The sequence below is a fragment of the Urocampus carinirostris genome, chromosome 2 (genome assembly GCF_059441175.1).
Source record: "Urocampus carinirostris isolate Australia breed hairy pipefish chromosome 2, RoL_Ucar_1.0, whole genome shotgun sequence".
In the NCBI taxonomy this organism is placed as follows: Eukaryota; Metazoa; Chordata; class Actinopteri; order Syngnathiformes; family Syngnathidae; genus Urocampus; species Urocampus carinirostris.
Window position 1 is genome coordinate 48,987,222 of NC_142350.1, and position 20,939 is coordinate 49,008,160.

At 40.9% G+C, this 20,939-nt stretch overlaps 1 protein-coding gene across 1 annotated transcript in view; it reads left to right on the plus strand.

Moving 5' to 3' along the window:
- Positions 1-20,939, plus strand: part of rasip1 (Ras interacting protein 1) — a 34,352-nt gene that overhangs the window by 6,476 nt on the left and 6,937 nt on the right. The window contains exons 3-11 of the mRNA XM_088328002.1: positions 1,583-2,034; positions 2,870-3,106; positions 3,174-3,415; positions 4,623-4,787; positions 7,990-8,194; positions 10,236-10,534; positions 11,522-11,683; positions 17,598-17,638; positions 17,813-17,967. Coding sequence (XP_088184128.1) covers positions 1,583-2,034; positions 2,870-3,106; positions 3,174-3,415; positions 4,623-4,787; positions 7,990-8,194; positions 10,236-10,534; positions 11,522-11,683; positions 17,598-17,638; positions 17,813-17,967 — 1,958 coding nt within the window. The remainder of the gene's footprint in view (positions 1-1,582; positions 2,035-2,869; positions 3,107-3,173; positions 3,416-4,622; positions 4,788-7,989; positions 8,195-10,235; positions 10,535-11,521; positions 11,684-17,597; positions 17,639-17,812; positions 17,968-20,939) is intronic.

Here is a 20,939-nt window from a genome sequence, read left to right on the forward strand (position 1 = left end):
CCATTTGTTTGTTTGTCAGCCTCTTTAAGAACCGCCCAGTCTGAAAATGCCTTCTGCCTCTTTGTTAAAAAGTGTGTGACTCTAAAAGAGGCTTTGGTTGCTTTTTGACTTTTGTACCGGCCTTGTAAAAAGGATTTAACTCGTAGGCCTTTTCTGTTCGTGGTGCGCTGCCGGGCGGGTAATCACGGTAGCATGGAAGCTTTTGTCACAGTGCTGTAGTGGCGCTTCACGATGTGCCGATTTTCCGCAGTCGCAATTGCAACGTAAATGAGACACACAGAGTTTTTGTTCACATTAATGAAAAATTAATGTTTCCTCCCATTCACTACGAAAAGTATACGGTTTCTTTATTTTCCCGCCATGTTTAGGTGTGTAGAAATCGATTTGGACTCCTTCCTGACGCTTAAGATCGAGGCTGCCAGTCATGCACTCTCACCTCTGCCCCGTGTTACGTCAGAGTTCTCAGATTATCGAACACTGCTACTTAATTTTTTTTTGTTTGTTATACTTTTTATTTTTTAATTTAATTGTTTTTTAATTTTAATCAATCACTGTAAACGCAATTTTAAAAAATCGCAACACAATTTAATCACATTTTACACATTGATATTTCATGATTAGGTCTAAATCTAGTGGAAGCTAGACCTATTGTTGGTGATAAGAATGAGTGTAGAGGTGTTATAAAAAGATAGTGGGATGCTTAGGTGTGTTCTAAGGGATGGGCAGGGCACCCGTATGATGCGGCAGGGGTAAACCAGTGAAAGCTGTCGGGTCTGTTGTTGAACAAAAGAGTGTGTTGTGTCACCCTAACCCGAGTGACATGGCTGCTTTCTCGTGTCCCGTTTCATCCGGATGGACAAAAGCATGACCAACTTAGGTGGCGAGGTGCTCAACTTGTTTGGGTGTTTGGGCATTTGGGTTGGCCATGGTCCCAAAACATTTTTGTGTGTGTTTTTTGCTACTTTTCCCCTTTTTTGTTTCCTTTGTTTGTCGGTCACCCCTCTCGAGGGATATGACCAGGGTAGATAGATAGATAGGTCTATTTTTAGAATGGGCCCAAGGGCACGGGGTTGATGACCCCTGATTTACACAATAGGTTTTAAGATTGGATTGGCAAACAGCATCCTGTCTGTTCTGTTCGAACTCCAAAAAAATAACTATAAGAGCTATCTAGGGTAACGAGTTGTTTTAAGATCTGACTCGAAATTGTCAGTGGTTGCCAATTCAAATCATGTTTATTTCTATAGTCTTAAAAAGTCTCAAAGGCGGCGCAGACCACCATTACAACATCCCCTGATCTGAAACCTACTTGAGGGTAAAGAAAAACTCTAAAATTTTCACATGAGGGAAATGGAGAAACCTATCGAAGGGGCAGCAATTGTGACAGGGAGAGGGACCTGACCGTAGTTGAGGTGAAATCGACCTCTGGGCCCAAAATCAACCGTGACTGAATCCAGACCCCCGTCACATCCTGTGCATCCTTCCCTTTTCTTGCATCCTTTGCCGTTTATTTTGAGGTTTGTTGTTTGTCCCTCTTAAGTCGCCCATAATTCACAGCTGACTTGTGTCTTCCTGCCCCCAGGTCCACCACCAGTTCTGACGCAGCCTCCCTCCACGAGCCCACATCCATTCCTTCCTCTTCCCTTTCTAACTCGACACCCTCGCTGGCTTCCCCAAACCCATCGCCATCTCCTTCCCCGGCCTTCCTCAGACCACGGCCAGCCGCGCCCCAGTCACGCGCCAAGCGCCTCTCCCACCTTTTCCTGCGGGGGCGCTCCAATAGTGACCGGGACAGGGCGGTAGGGGAGAGGGAGAGAGAACTCTGGGCCAACTCGGCGGGATCCTCTAGTCATCACTATGTACCACCGAGTTCTTCTTCGGCCCCAGGCTTGATCAAGATCTATGGTGATGCACTGTCCAGTGGTGCTAACTACCGCTCCCTTCTGGCCAACATTTACTCTACGGCCAGTCAGCTCATCGCGCAGGTCATCACTCGGTATACGGAGAGGGAACGGGATGAAACGGATGACGCAGGTATGAGAGAGGGGGGGAAACTCTTGCTATGATACATTATTTGTGAAGTGCCTCTAAGTCAGACACCAAAATTCCAGATTGCTCTGTTCTGGATCACGCAAAAATTATTTGGCAAACTGTGGTTTAGGTCCTCACCTACAGCCGCAGGGAACCTCATCCTGATATTCCAGATGTCCACGTTCTGGTTTATGAAATCATATTATTTGCCAAACTTTGGTTTAGGTCCTCACATACAACCGCAGGGAACCCAGTTCAAGACCCTCACCTTGGGTAGAGGTTTACTATCCTGGAGCCACACAACAATACTTCAAATTTCTCTTTTTTGGGGGGCAGTAATGGTATCGGTTCAAAATCATCCTTGGACACACAGGTCCACTATCCCTTTGTAGGATACTGACTGCCCGATTTTCTCTATTCCCAGACAACAAGTCATAGTTTTGGATCCCATTGTTCGGGTCACCTGTCACAGTTTGGACCTTGGTTCAAGACATGACATGGTACAAGCCTATCCTAGGACACATGAGTGTAGCAAGACCATCCAGGACCGTGGTTCAAGACAGTCCATGGAAACGCAGGTCCAATATCCTTGTGTCAGACAAATACACTGTTCTTGAGATTGGGCAGAGAGAAGCCAATTATTTTCTCGTCTGTGTTGATGCCATATGTCAGTAGGCTCCCAAATTTGGCCCTCTGGAAGGATCCAAGCACGTTTTATAACTTTAGTGTCTTTCCATGTGATTTGGGACTTGGTTGAACCTGGAAGTTCAAGCATTGAATAGTACTGGACTCGTTTCACCGCTGACATTTGTCTAAAACCTGCCCAATTACCTCCTAGTTCTCCAGAAACACATCCCGGAGGACTTTCTGCTGTGTGATGTCATCGGAAAGCCCACCCAGCAACCGGACGGAGCCATCAAGTGGGAGACCGAGTGTCGGAGAAACGTGGCCCCGTGGGAACGTCCCCTGTTGTTGGCCGATATGTGGCGACCCAAGGACGGATTCGAGCGACGCTTTGAAATCCAGAAGAAGGACGAATATGAAAGAGAAGAGAGGGAGCGGGAAAGCTACCAAGGTATGTCAAAAGCGGTTTCACTGTGGCGCTGCCACGCGGTCCTGATCCCGGACGGTCTGGCTAACAGGTGTGCGCCGGAGGCGAAGCAGGATGTCGTCAGGGAGCGCGGCAGAAGAAGGTGAACGAGGCCACCGGGCCAGGAACTCGGAGCTCAGGAGGAGCATCAGCGACATGAACCTCAGCCTGAGGCGCCGCCAAGGCAACCACGTGACCAACGAACCACAAAGTGGCAGCGGCCGGCCCGGAAACAACAATGGAGCGGGGCAGGACAGGAAGAACATCGTCAGCATGATCAACCCGCAAGGAGAGGTGAGGGAAGAAGTTTCTTCCAGATGTTCCTCAGAGTTACAGCAGATTTTCTTTGTTTTACCATTTGTCAAAAAAATCTGGATTTTTTTCATGGAGATCCAATAGAGAGAAGCAAACCAAGTACTCACAAAGATCTAGAGAAGCGCAAGCACCTTGGTCATTGTTGAACGGGTCCTCTAGAGGGCAGTAATGTCCATTGTTTTGTCAGTTTTCTGCGACACTCTCTTTAACATTGTGATTACGTTCAACAATTCTGATGTTGCAAACGCGTTCACAGACTCATTTCCTCTGATTTCCACTACTTTTCTATACTTTTTGCAATGTTCAGTATCTACATCTTAATACTTTTCAATACTTTTTCATGCTTAATTAACTTTTGAGTGATCAAGTCATGCCTTACAGGGCTTTTCAGTAATATCTGGCACTTTCTTTGTACTTTTCATTACTCTTTGTACTATTTCATACTTTTCAGCAGGTTCTAGCACTTTTTTTTCTAAATTTTTTTCATTCTTTTAACTTTACCTAATATTGCATATTCATTCTTTCAAGAATATATAAAAGCGTTTCTCTACTTTTGGGATTTTTCTCTACTTTTTCATGTTTTTCAGTACTTTATGGTACTTTTTCATAATTCTCAGTATTTTATTCTAAAGTTTTTCATACTTTTTACAGCGTTTTATGCTTTTGTCTATTTATTTATTTTAAAGTACTTTTTCCCATACTTTACAGCACTTTGCAATACTTTTAACTACTGTTTGTACTTTTTCTTGGCCCTCAGTATTTTAATTCAATTATTCAGTATCTTTTCATATTTTTTAGCCCTTTTATAATTAATATTTTTAACTAACTACTGTTTTTTTTATACTTTTCAGTACTTTGTACTTCCCAGTATTTTTTCATACTTTTCAGAGCTTTTTCTATTTTTATTTTAGCAACTTTTAAGTACTTTTCAGTACTTTTTAATACTTTCAGTACATTTCACTACTTTGTCTTTCACCATTTAAATCTTACATGTCATATATTCAAATTAGTCCAAATAATTCCACTTGATTCCCACTCATTCAACCCTGTTTCCAATACTTCCACAGGGATCTTTTAGCGTTGTTAACTTCACACTCAATTTCCCCCAATACAGCATTTCTAGTTCATATCTGATACAACAGTGATTAATTGGTTGTATGATTATATTTGTGGTAAACATTTTCAGATCAGAACATCAAGAGCTGAGGCCAAAGTGGGATGGACACTCCAGCCACCCATGGAGGACAAGGACTACTCCAGCTGTGACCTTGAGACCATGTCCCAAAGTCTGATCCTTCCACCCACGGACCGGCCATACTTCCTGTTGCTGCAAGGTTACGACCAGAGCAAGGCAAGACACGCTCACTGATGCTATCGCACGCGTAACCACGGCGATGCTTCAGACGCAGAGTCCATGAATCAAACGGGGGCACACCCAAGTTATGATATGACATCATACCTGCATGATGTTCATCGTGCCGTCTCAAAACAACTGCAGGAGAGCACAAGAGGCACTCCCGACTCACAAAAGCCACTCACAACATCACGCCGTCTTGCACAATGACATCACACTGGGATTCTTTATGGAAAAATTGTAACACACTTTGTGTAACATCAACTCACTTCTGTTTGGGCTTTGTATCTGATGCAAGGTTGATGTAAACTGCCAGACCCCCACAAACGTACTTTACAGGGTTTTACAGGACTGGTCATGCTTTCGTCCCTCCAGATGAAATGGGACACCAGAAAGCGGCCATGTCACTCGGGTCAGGGTGACACAACACACTCTTTTGTTCAACAGCAGGGCCCGACAGATTTCACTGGTTTACCCCTGCCGCATCATTCGGGTGCCCAGCCCATCCTTTAGAACGCGTCCACAATCCCGCTATCCTTTCACAACACCTCTCCACTCCTTTCTATCACCAACAAAAAGCACATGACAGGAATGGGATACAAAGGAATGACATACAAAGGATACACATGACATACAAAGGAATCGAAAGTACGTTTCACACTGTCCCAGGCTTAGACCTCGACAACAAGAAAGTGCAGATGCATGAGAACAGTCCAAACTCTAACATAACCCTAAGAAAAGTTGCGAGTGAGACTAATACTCAAGTAATACAACTGAAATAAAGGACATAAGACACAACATGGTATTCCAAGCAGCAGCAGTCGCGATAATATAAGTATGAGTGTTTCTGTTGTGCAGTGGTTAGCACCTTTGCTTGACATCCAAAAGGTCCCTGGTTTGAGACTGAGAGGAACGATATGTTGATCTTTTCACTATTTCTTAATATTTTCCATTACTTTTTCATATTTTGAAGTGTAGTTTTAGCATTTTCTTCAGTACTTTTTCATATTGATTGTCCCATGGAATCTACCTCCTAAAACATCAACAGGAGAGTGCAGTGCTCACCCGAGGGACACTCCCAACTCACAAAAAGCGACTCACATCACTCCATCTTGCACAATGACATCACACTCGGCTTCTTTGTGGCAAACTGTAACACACTTTGAGTAACATCAACTCCCTTCTGTTTGGGTATCTGATGTGAGCTTGATGTAAACTGCTGGACCTCCACGGACTTAATTTTCAGTACTTTCATACTTTTCAGGGTTATTAAGTACTTTGTAGAAGTGGTCAGCAACCTTTTCTATACCACGGACAGGTTTAATGCCTGACTTAATTGTCATGGCCCTATTCAATAATAATACAAGTAAAAAAATGACAGCCACAAGTGGCGCAATGTGAATTGTACAGAACAGACTAGTTTTCCTATAGTATGTCAGTACTGTCAAATGCAGCTGCTCTGAAGAGATGGACACTTTACATCGAAATACAAAACCAAAATAGTTCCAAACAAGTGATGTACCACCATTCTTCGGTGCAAGCTTTGTTTCCTTCTCGTTTGGTGACTCTGGGACTATGTTTACGGAGTCCACCATGACACTCGATGAGCTCACACGGTGGGTGTGGCATAGTGTGGTACTTGCAAACTTTGAATCACTTGTGCTATTATTAAAACTTGCCTCCGATTGGTCGGCGCTTTTAAAACTTGAACAGTAACAATTGTGGTTGGCCAAAACTCCATCACTCACTACAAAACCTTGAAAAAAACTGCAGTGCTTTGCGGTTTCACAACCGCACTACGTTCAAACTTTTGACTTCAACTTCGGACTGCCACCCCCTATCATCCCCTTCTTCCTCACCGCCCCCCAGATCTTTCCACCGCCCACTTTGGGAACCACTGCACTAGACGATTAAGAATCTAGATGGCCATGTATTTTTGCTCACAGTACCACGTTTTTTTGACTGAACTCCTTCCCATAGTACTACTTTACGACGTCGAAGAGCGTGGCACCGTCAAAATATTGTGATGATATAATATAATATAATCCCTTTTCCATTGTCACTAGGTATGATTCCCATTGCATCCAATGTTGAGCAAATGAGGTCAGCCATATTTGTCGACATATCAATAATGTCTCAATTACAATTATATAACTACCGTAAAACATTGGTACAGCGTGTACCCAAACGTTGATTTTTTTTGGTTACGTGAAAAAAATGTGAGTATACAACAGATGCAATACAAATTTGAAAATAGGCATTTTTTTTCTTTCCGTGCGGCCTGATACCGTACCCAGGCCCTGTAGTTGCCAACAACTGCTTTATAGCCCTTTTTCATATTTTCTAGGACTTGTTATTAGGTTTTTTTTTGGCTTTTGAGTATTTGTTAGCACTTTTTCATACTTTTCAATGCTCCTTACTACTTTTTCTTACCTTCAGTATATTTTCAAATATTTCAGTGCTTTTTCATACTTGTATTACTTCTTAATACTTTCCACTACTCTTCAGCACTTTTCAATACTTTTGAGTATTTTTTTCATACATTCCAGGTTTGATTCCCAGCTCCTCTGAGTTAAATGTTGAAGTGTCCTTGGGCAAGACATTAAATCCCTAATGCCCCCTATTAGCAGGTAGGCGCCTTGCATGGCTGACTCTGCTATCGGTAGGCGTGTGTGTGAAGTACATTGTAAAGTGCTTTGGGAGCTCTTAAAGAATAGAATATTGAAATGCAGTCCGTTTACCATTCTTATCACTTTATTACTTCCCACTACTTTTCAACAGTTTTCCAGTACTTTTTCATTCTCTTCAATACTTCTTAATACTTTCCTGTACTTTTCAGCACTTTTTCATACTTTTAAGTATTCTTTTAGCAATTTTTTGTTACTTTCCAGTTTTTTTTTATACTTTTTAGTACTTTTTTCATGACTTTGGGTGTTAAGAAAGGCGCTTTAAATGGCATGTGTTATTATTACTATGATGATAATTATTATTATTATTAAACATCTGCCGGCTACACAAACCTTACACAAGGAGCACTCCCGACCCAGAACATCACTCTGTCTCGCACCATTAGCTCATGCTGGGTTTATTTGCGGCAAACTGTAACTTCTTTTCTATAACATTAACTCACTTCTGTATCTGGTGTAAACTGCCATAGAACATCTCTCATGGCCTCACCTTTTGTGTTTTTTTCCTCCAGGATTTTGTTTTATACATCATGGGGGGACACACGCATGTGTTTGGGAGGAAGGCGACGATCAGGGAGAGGGAGAAGGACAAAGAAAGAGAGAGGAAGGGGAAGAAACCCCTCAAGGTCGACACTTTCCTGTCTGCTCCTGACCTCTTGGCCAGACACTTGCTGGTGAGGAGGGATTCTGCAGTTCCAGAATCCACCACTGGGAAAGGTACTGATTAAGCAATATCACGGAAGCAAAAAAAACACTGGGGGGAAACAAAAGTCATAATCCATTGGGATTTTTTGGGGCTGATTTAGAGCATCATTTTTTTCCGTTGTATAGGAATTATTTTGAAAATCATTTTTATGAAAAGATAAATTAAAAAATTTCTGAAAGAATAATGATTTTAAAATTCTATAAATAAACGGTACAATCATAATAAGAATAAATGAAAATACCTTCGTTGTTTGAGGTGTCCTTAAAAAGTTAAAAGTAGAATATTTCTTTATTAAGAGTTAACAATGCCAAACAGAGTTCAAAGAGCCCTTATAATTTTTTCCCGCTGCACTTATCTGATTTTTTTTCTTACTTTGAGCAAAGCTGTTTGGGGAAGAACACATTAGGTAGAAAGAATAGGGGTGAGGAAGTATGGGTGGAGAGTGACTAAATCCACGTCACAGCGTTTTTACTGGTGAGTGTAGCTTTAGTCTTTAAAGGACCTGCACGGTATTTGAAACTTTGTCACTCTCTGCTGCCATCTCCTGGCTTTAAATCATGATCGCAGCCTCTGTCGGCTCATTCTTGCTCTAGTGTTAATAGTTTAATCCTAGTTGAAAATAATACTTTAAAATGGGAGAATTGTCTGCTACTGTCAGACAATTTGACGGATTTTGAGAATTTTTCTTCTACGAGGTAAACATTTAAAAATGGGAAATTTTACAGGTTAGCATTATCAAAGTTAATTTGAGTCTTGCTCCTCTCCTCTGAATGACCAATGCAAAAGATACCTAGATATTTATTAAAAATACTGTTTTCATGGCGAGCGGCAGCCTTTCCAGCAGCTTCGTGTTATTTCGCACTTTTTGTGATTTGTTGCTTTAAGTGTCTGCTTCTATCTTCGGGGTTTTTCGTCTCATTTGACAACTACACTTTAGATTACTTTCTGTCCTATCATTATGGGTTTTGACGCACAAAAATGCGTTTATTCGAGGAATCAACTCCTTGCCCTGAAGAATTCCAGGCCGGCGTGATGAGGGGGCCCTATCCTGGATGCAGTGCCGGAGCTAGCTAAGCAGCTAGCGGCGTTATAAGTCTTTGGTACCGTTCGTAATCATGGTAAATGTGAACTCTCTACCAAATAAGACCGACAAACTGGCTGTGCTGGTGAAAAACATCAAAGCGCACAGGGAGTGCAGTTTGCTGTGTTTTATGGAAACGTGGCTCACGTCTAGCATCCCTGACACTAACGTGGAGCCACCCGGAGCTAATCGGAGCTAGCCGACTTCAGTGCTGTTCGACACGAAAGCCTGCGGGAAGCGGAGAGGAGGTGGACTCGCTATCTACGTGAACACGAGGTGGTGTAACCTTGGGCACAAAGATTTCCATCGGCTGCAGGGACGCCGAACTGTTGGACTAGCGTGTGACGTCAACCACTCCGCTGTGGCTAAACTACAACAAATCACCCCGAGAGCATCCTGTTAATTTGTTAATAAACAACAAAGGAGACTGCTGGAAGTGTGAATTTCCCTACGGGGATAAATAAAGTATCTACCTACCTACCTACCTACCTACCTACCTACCTACCTACCTACCTACCTACCTACCTACCTACCTACCTACCTACCTACCTACCTACCTACCTACCTACCTACCTACCTACCTACCTACCTACCTACCTACCTACCTACCTACCTACCTACCTACCTACCTACCTATCTATCTATCTATCTATCTATCTATCTATCTATCTATCTATCTATCTATCTATCTATCTATCTATCTATCTATCTATCTATCTATCTATCTATCTATCTATCTATCTATCTATCTATCTATCTATCTATCTATCTATCTATCTATCTATCTATCTATCTATCTATCTATCTATCTATCTATCTATCTATCTATCTATCTCAGGCCAATGTCAATATCAGATCGAGACACGCCAGTTAAAAAACAAGCAAACATATTCTATGCAATGAATGAGTTGACCATTTTTATATCAATTATATATATTATATTTTTATACATTTCTTTTGTTGTTTTTCAGCCTTGATTCGTCCGTTCCGAGGCGGGGCCGTCACGCACAACGGGACGACGCTTTATAGGGAGGCGGTGCTGAAACCGGGGGACGTCCTAGGTCTCGGGGATCACTTCCTCTTCCTGTACCGGGACCCCCGAGTGAGGCCAGCCCCCCCGCTGGCGCTGACGCTGCCCTGGCACTCGGACGGGTCGCACCCGTGCTGCGCTTCGGGATTGGCCGATAAGCAGGAGGCCTTGAGGCTATACCTGGGATCCGCCGAGTCCGTCCTTAAGTTCCATCCTAGGCAAACTGATGCCTTGCTGCAGGTGAGGCGGGGTCGTGGTAGTGCTAGGTGACTCCACTGCAAATAATAATCATAATAATTACAAGTATAGAATTTAATGGACCAGGGGTAGCCCACGGATTGGTTCTAAAAATGAAAGTGATTTTATTTATTTGTTTCCCTACCGGGATTATGTCTCAGTGGATTTAACCCTACTTCAAATGATTAGAACCTGGTAACAACATAGTAACAACATAGTAATAACATGATAAATTGTCATATTAGAAATGCATAACAAACTGCTAGCCCTTTGCGCTTCTTAGTCACAAAAAGTAGCTCACAGCTACAAATAGGTTGGTGACCCCTGAAATGGAAAGATTTTTTTTCGTTTCCACTGTTTATTTATCCATGTATCTCCTTTTGGAGTATTTTTTCTTATAAAATGAAAACAAATCTTCAGATATTTAATAATTTGATTGTTATCGAATGCATCATTTATTGTAGAAATGGTTAAACAATTTAAAATAGTTATAATAAAAATGTTTCGTAATACTGATGTATTACTACTGAATACCTTACAATCTAATTGAGGCCATTCGTGTCATTCTCAGCCAATTGCTCCCCTTAATACAGACGCTGCCCAATTTACGAAGGGTTGTTCGGAAGTTGAATTTGTTCGTAAGTTGCTTCAATGCTATATTTTGTATGTTTAAGGTTTATATAGATAACCTGTATTGTTTTGTACTAAAAGATAAATATTTCCTAAAATAATATGCTCTACAAACATAAATAAAGTTAAATTTAACTTACTTTTGGAAGATATGTTTCGAGAGGTCCCCCCCCGTGGTAAAAAGTGGTCGAAAAAAAAGTGTTCCGGCCATTTTCTCAACCGCATCAACATTTGCTAAAAGATCAACCGGTCTTGACTATTTTTCAACATTTTTTACTACTTCTTTCTATTAGAAAGTTAGGAAGATAATTTTATGACTAACTATCACAAAATGAGGAAGCCTTCATTTTATCCCCCCAGGAAATACTCTCCAAAAACTCGTCCCCCGACTCCGGAGGAGGGCCTCTGGCCCCAGCGTATCTGCTGTCGATCATGATTGACCACGCCTCCAAGCACCTCGACCCCGCCCTAATGCCGCAGATATTACTCAAGGCGGCCAATCAGATTAAAGACATCGTCTGGGTGAGTCCCATTACATATATTCGGTCATCACATTCATCCAGAGGCCACATTATTCAGCACAACAGCAGAATTAAAAGTTAGACGGAGTAAAATATGGCCTTTAAAGTGACAGTGTGTAATAATTTACCACTAGAGGTCATTGTGGATAATAATGGAGCTGAAGCGTGTGCATTTGAAGAGGACACGCTAAGGAAGCCCAAAGGATACCATTTGGCAAAATTCAGACGCCTATTTCCATAAAAGCTTGTGTTAATCCCTGAGAGCGACAACAAATGTCCGAGTAAACTGGAAACACCCGGAGCAACTGAAAAGAGTGAATAGCCAGAGTTGGTCTTAAGTGGCTAACTTTATTAGCTAGCAGGAGAAGTTACTAAAAACATAACCTGGTATGGAAAGCGATTGACCCTGAAGGGCGGAGCAAGACTGAATTACACAGAGCAGCTAACAATAGAAATAGCCGCAAACCATAGCCTGCAGCCAAGTGGCTAACATGAGAGACTAGACAAGGAAACTGTGGAAAAAAGTAGAAGATGACAAGTGCCAGATGCCTGAATCATACTCAGGGACCATCCCATTCAAGATTTAAATGTGGAAGGCAAATGAAACCGAAGGACGAAGCACGCCTTACGAACACGGAGCACTTAACAATCCTAGTAGTAAGTAGTGGCGAGCCACAGCCTGCAAACGAATGGCTAATATGAGTGGCTAGGGAGGGAAATAGTGAAAACAAAGCAAAAACTGAATGAGAAGCGAGATTTATTTATCTGAAGCAGCTAAAAATAACTTTAACGGATAATAGACAGCCATCAGCTGCAGCTAGAAAAGGAAACAGTGGATTTTTTTGTGGGGGTGTCTGAATCACTAGACTCTGCAAAACGGTTGTGAAAGGCGAGTGACAAAAAAGAACGAAGCTTACTTTATTTACACAGAGCAGCTAACAAGTAGCGGCAAGCAGCTAGGATCACTAGCTCTTTCGGGTTCCAAACGGCTCTTCGGGTGGTTTTTGTTGCTTAAATCTTTATATTCGCAATTAATTTGTAACATTGTCCACTGAATGACTTAAAAAGGGGGAAAAAAAAGGAAAAAAATAGAAAAATAGAGAAAATGAAACAAAAAACATACAATAACAAAAGGAAAAAGAGAGATAAAAGAAGAAAAAAGTATAAACGTTTAACATTTATTCAAACACAATAACACTAAAAAACATAGGAAATATAAAACTATTGATGAATCTAAAAAACAGATAAAATACAACACAGAATCCCCAAAAATACATCTTGACAAATCACAAGAGAAAAAAAGCGCTCAGAGGGAGCTGTTGATTGGTGGGGAGCAAACTCCCTTCTTTCATTTCCTAGAGCCGGTTCGTAGAGCCATTTCACTCACGAAAGACACGAGCCGTCGCATTTAACAATGTCAACAGCACTGCTGGCTCACATTTTTTTTGCCACACAGCCCTCATTCGCCTTTTCTTTCGGCGCAGTAGTGAATACTGTATTCTTATTTGCTATCTAACCATATGGTAGTCGCTATTTTGGAGGGGGACCTGATCTGAAAAGATGTGACGTAAACAACTCGGAGGAGAGCGGAGGACTGCAGCCAAAGTTGTTATGACCAAAAGAATAATTACAAATTTACCCAAGTAAAAGTACTCTTACTTCAAAATAATATTACTCAAGTAGAAGTAAAAGTAGTCATCCAAATACTTACTTGAGTAAAAGTAAAAAAGTACTTGTTGAAAAAGTTACTCAAGTACTGAGTAACTGTAGCAACATCGTATTTATTGATTCTTTTTTAAACCATCAGATCATTCAATTATCAAAGTCCATCCGATCAACAAAAAATGATTACATTTAAAAGTAGATGTTCACTGCTCAAACAGACACCGCACAAAAAAAAACCTGAAAACTCGTGCCAACACTACCTCATACGAATATAATGTTACTCATGTCTTGTTCTTGCACATGTCGACTGCACTACGTTTAATGCTCAAATTGCACAATGTCTGACCATTTCCTGTTTCATGCTGACTATTTTTGCACTATGATGACTTTGCACCAAATGCAATATTGCACAACCGTTACGATACCAACGTTATCACGACAACCCTGTATGTAACATCCCACATGCCGACATTTCTTGTGTAAATACCATGTAAATTATAACTATAGCCTTATCCCCCTTGTCTTATAACATTATCTTCTCTGTTCCTTTATCTTCTTGCTCATACCTCACTATGAATGTGTAAAACTGGAGGGTCATGCCCAATTTCGTTGTCACAATATGTTAGCCCATTTGTAACAATGACAATAAAGGTATATTCTATTCTATTCTATTCTATAAAATAATCAACGTAAATTCAAGTGCTTTAAAAAAACAATAAAATAAAGATACTATAAATCAAATAAATAAATGAAGCACCAAGTAGCATATTTAAAGCCCGAATACTATCTTAACAGGCTCTGCAAGCAGACCAACAAGCTAGCCCATGAACCCGAACAAAAGAAACATTGCATATTGTAGCTGGCGTTTCACCCCCTTTTTAAAGGGAACATGCTTTTGATGTGAGGCCAGGGGTCCTCCTCCTCTTCTGTGTTTTCACAGTCGGTATTGCTAAGCGACATTTTCCATCTGTTTTATCCGTAAACTCAATTTCCCCTGCTGAAGTTGAATATGGTCACATGACGAGGTTGCTTCGTTTGATGGGTTACACATGGTTGAGCCTGCCGGATAGTTGCGCCTTAGCGGAGACAGACAGACGCGTACTTATGTGGAGGGGATTTATTAAGTCACAAAGTAACGACTTCAACTAATGTAGCAGAGTTAAAGTACTGTTTTTTTCTTCACAAATGTACTCAAGTAAAGTATAGGGATTTAAAAATCCTCCTAGAAGCACGAAATTTCCCAAAACTTACTCAAGTAAATCATATCTGTCAACCTCCACGGCTCCATGCCTTTACAAACTGTCGTATTTTCCCTTACAAAATACAAAAAAAATGTTATATTGTACATGTGTTTCGTCTTATAACTCTGTACATATTCTTAATAATAAAATAAAAGATAAAAAATCTGGAACAATTGTTATCAGCATAACTAATATATCCATTAATAACCCTTTAAATTTAAATGTTGTGCTCTGCGATAAAATGGCAAAACATCCCTTTAGCAGCTGTTGAGGAGTCTTGTAGTGTAGTGCCTAATTTCGACTCCCCTGCAAAATCCTCCCCCCTCACGTGAGCGAGCATTCTGCTGCGCTTCCGACAATATCTTTATTGTTTTTATAAGAGATTATATAGAATACGATTGCTATTGTCGGAAGCGCAGCAGAATGCGCGTTCACACGAGGGGGGGAGGATTTTGCAGGGGAGTCGAAATTAGGCACTACAGCGGCAGACGCATGCACACAGTAGCATTAAACGCTCGCTTCGTTTACAACGAAAAAAAACGATACAGAGATAAAGGCTTCTGCGGCAAACTCGTTTGACTTGATTGATTTGGCGTCTCGTGATAGTCGGTGTATACCGGATGGTACCCATCATTGACAGATTTGCGTTTTTCCGTACAGATTTTCTCGTACGTCGTACACATCTTAAAATGCATAAGAAACGTACTTTGTACGGCAAAAACGTACAGGTTGACAGGTATGAGTAAATGTACTCTGGTACTACCCACCTCAATTGATCATCAGTTCTTTTCATCCTTAGTGTTGTTTTGTCAAGGCAAACACCCAGGACCCATTGAATATGGGTCCGCGACTCCCTATCGCAGGGGTGGGCAAACTTTTTGAGTCGCGGGTTGCGTTGGCTTAAACATTTTTTGAAAGGGCCAGGAGGAGAAAAAAATGTTGATTACATTTTTTGTATATAGTGATACAGTCTCGAATACAAACCTCAGCAATACCTGAGTGTAGCTCCTATGCTGTTAGACAGTGGAAATAAAAGCTACTAGACTTGTTTTCGGTTTGAGGAGTGGTAATATTTATTTTATTAAATATGTTTAATTTCGGGCAGCATGGCGGGGCAGTGGTTAGCACAGTTTTGAGGTCATGAGATCGAACCTTCCTGTGTGGAGTTTGCATGTTCTCCCCGTGGGTTGTGTGGGTTTCCTCCGGGCACTTCAGCTTCCTCCCACATTCCCAAAACATGCATGTCAGGTCAATTGGCCGGTCCAAATTGTCCCTAGGTGTGAACGAGCTGGTGAGTTGTCTGTCCCTGTGTGCCCTGCGACTGGCTGGCAACCTGTCCCCTGCCCACTGCCCAAAGACTGCTGGGATGGGCTCCAGCATCCCCGCGACCTCACTGAAGATAAGCAGTGCAGATAAAGGATGGATGGATGGATGTTTTATTTATTTTTCAGTTTGATAGCCGGTCATCTACTCTAATTTTGTTGTTAACCTATTTTTAGTAGCAAAATTTACGTTTATCTGCACCGATAGGGTTTAGAATTAAGAATCAATCTATTTTGTGTCAGAATAAGTTACACAGTAATACACTTGGAATTTCAATGACAGTTCAAATGAATGACACGAGAGTTCATTAAATAAGCAAAGAAAACACAATTCCAATGTTTTCCAGTTCAGGGGATCCCAAATGCATGGGTGGAGAAGCACCTTTTCCGTTACTGGCTCCATCTAGTGTTAAAACTGAGAAGTGCAACAGAGTTGAGCTCAAGCGCCATGTGCGGGCCATATTCAACTATATTTTCAGAATTTGCTGCGGGCCAATAAAAACTGACCGGCGGGTCAAGTCAAGTCAAGTCAAGTCATTTTTATTTGTATAGCCCTTAATTACAAAGAGTCTCAAAGGGCTCCGCAGGTTATTGCACAGAATATTATTTCAGACTATTAATACACCATCCCCTGATCTGGAAACAACATGAGGGCAAGGAAAAACTCAAAAACCTCAACATGAGGAAAATGAAGAAACCTTGAGAAGGGACCGCACTTGTGGTATCCCCCTTTCAGGATTACCAGACAGCAAAGGATGTTGCAATTACAAATAGTACAGAGATGTTGTCCACAAAAATATAAATTATTCATATGCAATAGAGTAGAAGTGTGTTTTAAGCTTAGATTTAAACATTTCCACTGAGGTTGCAGATCGGATCTCAGGGGGAAGAGCATTCCACAGCACTGGTGCCCTTATGGAGAACGCTCTCGAACCTGAGGAACACTTCTTGGCTCTTGGGATCACCAGTAGACCGGCGCTTTCAGAACGAAGGCTTCGGACCGGAACATAGGGGGAAATCAAATCTGAAAGATATGAAGGAGCAAGTCCATGTATGATTTTGTATAATACTAAGAGAACCTTGAAATCTCATTTTAGGCTAACAGGGAGCCAATGCAGGTTAGCCAAAATCGGCGTGATGTGATAGGACTTTTTTGTCCTAGTTAAAAGCCTCGCTCCAGTATTTTGTACCAGCTGAAGACTCTTGATTCTAGACTTCGGGAGACCGGAGAGTAGTGCATTACAGTAATCGAGACGGGAGGTAACAAACGCGTGAATTATAATCTCCGCATCCGACTGAGACAGCATAGGACGAATTTTAGCAATGTTGAAATGAAATGAAGAAAGATGGAAGGGTCGCAGTTGGCCCGCGGGCCGTAGTTTGGACACCCCTGAAACCCACCAGCTGAGAAACTTTGTTTTAAATGATGTGACCTTGTTTTGGAAGATCTGTCGGAGTGCCGTTAAGGTGATCACATTGATCAGGCAAATGCAGACACGCTTTGCAATCGTCATGGTGGCCTGTTAAGTATTGAAGAAGAGCCGTGATGAGCTAATGTCACTCCCTCGCCCGCCCGGCTGGAAAATGTGCCGTAATGGTCCTGGCTGCGGGGATCCATTATCCCCCCCCTCCTCCCTCTCCACGCTAACCCAACACGTCTCTCTTGTGTCTCCAAATCTCTTTACAGGATAACATTAAGGAATTTGGGGATAAGCATCCCACGCAAAAGTAAGTTAGCCGCCTGGGGCTAAAGCGATTCATGATACATTTGTCCTTTTCCATGTTATGACTGCGCTACATTTTTGTGGTATGATGAAAGCAGGTTGCAAAAATAGCCTGGCCTGTTATTTCTCATGCCGAAAGTCACAATTATGCAAGGAACTCATCTACTGTGGTGTCCAGTTCCAGCGAGCCAGAAAGCGAAATTAGCACCAGCAACGTCCAGAAGTTGTCCTCGGACCTCCGTCCTCTGATGTTCTGGATGTCCAACGCCACAGAGCTCCTTAACTTCTTCCAGGTTAAAGTGGAGAACATGGAGAAAGAATGGGAATTTGAAGGTGAGGACAAAACAAAATCGTAAATCCCAGACTCGGGTCACCGGGTCCAAGATGGACAATCCAGCATTGAGATCTAATGAGAATTTATGAGTATAAGACGCTGTTATAGGAGTGCGACCAAGGACGGACGGAGAATAAAATTTTATTGGGGTGGTGCGGGTGGCGTCAGCCAACATCTAGCAATTAATATCCGTCGGTTTGTTTTTTTTCTACCGCAATAGGCAGCCATTAAACGTTGGTGCCCCGTGCGAGCACCTCTATGAAAAACGACCTCAAGGAAATCCTGATTTGCCTGATGTCTGATCAATTTTTATTCCGCGGAGAATTATGCAATAATATAAAAAGCATTTAGCTCTAATTACCCCCCCATATACTGTTCTGTAGTTCCAGTGAGCTATAACCTGGAAACATTTTTGTTCATTCGCGACTGTTTTTTTTCTAGTTTAGTATTTATTACATTTTATTTGACTGCCGTAGACCCCCAGGATACAAAATTAATATGCACAGCAATGTAGATTTATGGGTGGAACTATCGTATGGATACAAATAAACAAAAAAATTAAAATGGAAAAAGAAATTAAAAAAAAAAAAAAAAGATTTTTTTTAAAGGCGTAACTGTGAAAAAAAATGAATACATGAAAATGTACATTTTACAAAAGATTAAAAATAAAATACAACCGTAAACTACAAAAATGTAAAAAATTTTATTTTAATGGAAAAAAAACAAATAATAAAACATTCATTCTGATTAGATCTTTTTGGACAAATAATTATTTTTTAACCATTGAAATAAAATACATGTAATCAAAGAATATTTATTTTAGAAATACAAAAGTGTTAAAAAAACACTTCTAAAACGCAAAAATGTATAAAAATTATAAAACAATGATAATTTAACAGAAACATTTTTTATTTAATGTTTAAAAAATACATTTCTGTAAAAACATTTTCTGATTATATATGCAAATAAATTCTTAAAATGGGTGACGTGTTCTTATATGGCAGTATATATATGTTATTAAGAGATAGATAGATAGATAAAGATAGATAGATAGACAGATAGATAGATAGATAGATAGATAGATAGATAGATAGATAGATAGATAGATAGATAGATAGATAGATAGATAGATAGATAGATAGATAGATAGATAGATAGATAGATAGATAGATAGATAGATAGATAGATAGATAATAGATTTTCAAACCAAAAGCGTAAAGTGATGACCAATAGCAGAAAGGCCTCATAGAGACATATCTTTAGTAGGCATATAAACAGACACTGCAGAATTTGAATATTGTAAGTTTTTGACTATAGAATATTATTTGTCATTTCTTCTTTTTATTTTATGCAAGCTTTGTTTCCATAGTTATCAGGATTTCGATTTTGCCTTTGGCATTACAGCGTGAAAAGGGTTTACAAAGCACACAAGAGTCTGAACTGAATGAAGAGAGAGAAAAGCATTGTGGGATGGAGTTCAGCCAATCGCATACGAATCTTAGAGACCTAAAGTGGTGAAAACACAGTAACGAGAGGTCGAAAACCATTTTAATTTGAATTGTAAAGTACGGAAGCCATAACCCGGGGGTTTACAGTATTTTCTTATGGCCCGTTGAAAAAAAAGCCTTTTTTTGGCTATAGTTCCAAAAGTTATGTTCGTGACAGACAAAACAGAACCTGCTGGCGAGGGTGTGCACACTAATGCAATCACTTCATTTGAGATGTTTATTTTGACGTTTGACGATGATGATGGCATCGGATTTGATTTAGCACGTCAAAATGTTCTAGGCCGCCAAAAGTTGGCATGGCAAGCGGGGCGTGTAGACTTTATATAGCGACTGAGTTTGCTTTTGCAGTCATAACGGCGCTCTGAGGTCCAAGTGAACCCTGATCAAAACGATTTTGACAACTTTGAGTTAGGACAGGGGTGTCGAATGTGCGGTTGGCGGGCAGGATCAGGCCCGCCAGGGGTTTGAATGCGGCCCGCGAGACAGCGCCGGGAGAAGCACGAGAGAAAAATAAGCTGTGCTTTTAAATATGTTGCCAAAACCAGGCCAAGCCACGCACAAAACAACTGTGGCTGTTTTCTCTCTCCCTCTGAAACCCCCTTATTTCTTTTTTTCTCTCTCTCTCTCTCCTCCCCTCTCCTCTCCCCCCCCCCCCTCTCTCTCCTCTCTTAATCTGATCTGCTACCCCCTTTCTCTTTTTCATTCTTTCCCTGTCTATATCTCTTTCTCTCGGTCTCCTTCTCTTTATCCGCCTTTTCTCTTTATCAGTTGTGCGTTCTTACTTTTTTTTAGTCTCTTTTTGTCTTACTTTTTCTCTCTCTCTCACTCTTTCCTTATATTTATCTGTATATGTCTCTAATTCTCTCTTTTTCTTTCTTTCTCCCCCTTTTGATTTATTTTTGGGGGTTTAATATCTCTTTCTCCACTCTCTTTTTCTCAATTTCTCTTTCCTTATTTTCTCCCTCTTTTTTTCTTCTTTCTTTCTTTCTTTCTTTTCTTTCTTTACATTTCTCTCTATATGTCTCTAATTCTCTCTTTTTCTTTCTTTCTCTTCCTTTTTTATTTTTGTCTTTTTTCTCTCTCTTTATCACTCTCTTTTCTCGCTTTCTCTTTCTTCTTTTCTCTCCTCTCCTCTTTCTCTCTCTTTCTACCTCTCTCCATTCCTTCCATTAATTCTTTCTTTAGGTCTTACTTTTATTCTTTGTGTCTTTCCTGTTTCACCTTTTTTCTCATTTTATATCTCTCCCTTTCTTTATTTCTTTCTTCTATTTATTGCTATTTCTCTCTCTCTCCTCTCTCTCTCTCTCTCTCTCTCTCTCTCTCTCTCCTCTCTCTCTCTCTCTCCTCTCTCTCTCTCTCTCTCTCTCTCTCTCTCTCTCTCTCTCTCTCTCTCTCTCTCTCTCTCTCTCTTTCTCTCTCCGTCTCTCTCTCTCTCTCTCTCTCTCTCTCTCTCACAACTCTCT